This window comes from Malurus melanocephalus, unplaced genomic scaffold, assembly GCF_030028575.1.
Source record: "Malurus melanocephalus ecotype Western Australia unplaced genomic scaffold, MMel_1.1 scaffold_2214, whole genome shotgun sequence".
NCBI lineage: Eukaryota > Metazoa > Chordata > Aves > Passeriformes > Maluridae > Malurus > Malurus melanocephalus.
The window spans coordinates 4,309-5,836 of NW_026625446.1; the positions used below are offsets into that span (position 1 = coordinate 4,309).

Here is a 1,528-nt window from a genome sequence, read left to right on the forward strand (position 1 = left end):
CCTCCAGTCTGTCCCCTATGTGTGCCCCCCATGTCCTTCTTTGTGTCCCTGCCACGTCCCCACGTTGTCCCCTGTCCTCTCCGTGTCCCCCATGGGGTTGTCCATCCATGGGACTGAACTCCCCGCACCGTGTCCCCCGTGTCCCCAGGGCTGAGCACCGCCAGCAGTTTGTCGTCCCCTTCGGGGCTCTCGGARGGTCCTGGCTCTGTCCCGCTGCCCCCGAGCCTCCCCGGCCCCTCCGAGGATGAGAACTGGGGGGTGGCAGTRCCCCCCAGCTCCCCTGAGGACGCCCCACCCTCCGACACCCTGCAGGTAAAAGTGGGGACACCACGAGGCTTGGGGACACCTCCAATCCAGGAGAATCCCAACTTTCCTTCCCGCTGTCCCCAAGGCCGAGGTGGTGACATTGGCACGACAGATCATCGAGGCCACCCCTGAGCGCATCAAGCAGGAGGCACCGGGGGGACCGCTGGGGACATTGGGGGCGCTGGCAGCAGCMGGGGGGACCTTGGGGACACCGGGGCCAGCCGGGCCAGCGGGGTTCGGTGCCGCCATGGCCTGGCTGGCCACGTACCTGGAGAGCGTYGACCGTCCCCCCGCGGCCCCCCAAAGGTACTCCCGGGGTTGGGGGGCTGTCCGGGGCACCCCCAAATCGCTGGGAGGGTCAGCCCAATCCTGCAGCACCCCGGGATGTTTTTGGGGGTTCTCTCATTGGGAGGGACCCCCCACAGGTACTCCCGGGGTTGGGGGGCTGTCCGGGGCACCCCCAAATCGATGGGAGGGTCAGCCACATCCTGCAGCACCCCGGGGTGTTTTTGGGGGATTCTCCCATTGTTTGCAACATCCCGGTGTCCCATTGGGAGGGACCCCCCACAGTTGCTCCCGGCGTTGGGGGGGCTGTCCAGGGCACCCCCAGATTCCTGGGAGGGTCAGCCACGTCCTGCAGCACCCCGGGATGTTTTTGGGGGATTCTCCCATTGTTTGCAACATCCCGGTGTCCCATTGGGAGGGACCCCCCACAGGTACTCCCGGGGTTGGGGGGCATTGTCCGGGGCACCCCCAGATCGCTGGGAGGGTCAGCCCCATCCTGCAGCACCCCGGGATGTTTTTGGGGATTCTCTCATTGGGAGGGATCCCCCACAGGTACTCCCGGGGCACCCCCAGATTGCTGGGAGGGTCAGCCACATCCTGCAGCACCCCGGGATGTTTTTGGGGGTTCTCCCATTAGGAGGGACCCCCCACAGGTACTCCCGGCGTTGGGGGGCATTGTCCGGGGCACCCCCAGATTGCTGGGAGGGTCAGCCACATCCTGCAGCACCCCGGGATGTTTTTGGGGGATTCTCCCATTGCTGCAACATCCCATTGTCCCATTGGGAGGGACCTTTACATTTGGTGACACTCCGGTGTGCCCATGGTGGGGGTCTCACACGTCCTATAAAACCCCCCATCCTATTGGGGTGATCCCCTGGGACACTGCAGTGACATTCCGTGACACTCCAATTCATTCCTGGGGGGTTTGTTGTGTCAT

General features: G+C 64.9%; 1 protein-coding gene across 1 annotated transcript in view; it reads left to right on the plus strand.

Annotated features, from left to right (window-relative positions):
• LOC130587661 (calmodulin-binding transcription activator 2-like) overlaps window positions 1–1,528 on the plus strand; it is a gene marked incomplete at its 5' end in the record, with an annotated part of 7,782 nt that overhangs the window by 4,078 nt on the left and 2,176 nt on the right. Inside the window, 2 exons of the mRNA XM_057388637.1 lie at window positions 118–312; window positions 392–799. Of these exons, the coding sequence (XP_057244620.1) occupies window positions 118–312; window positions 392–799 (603 nt within the window). The remainder of the gene's footprint in view (window positions 1–117; window positions 313–391; window positions 800–1,528) is intronic.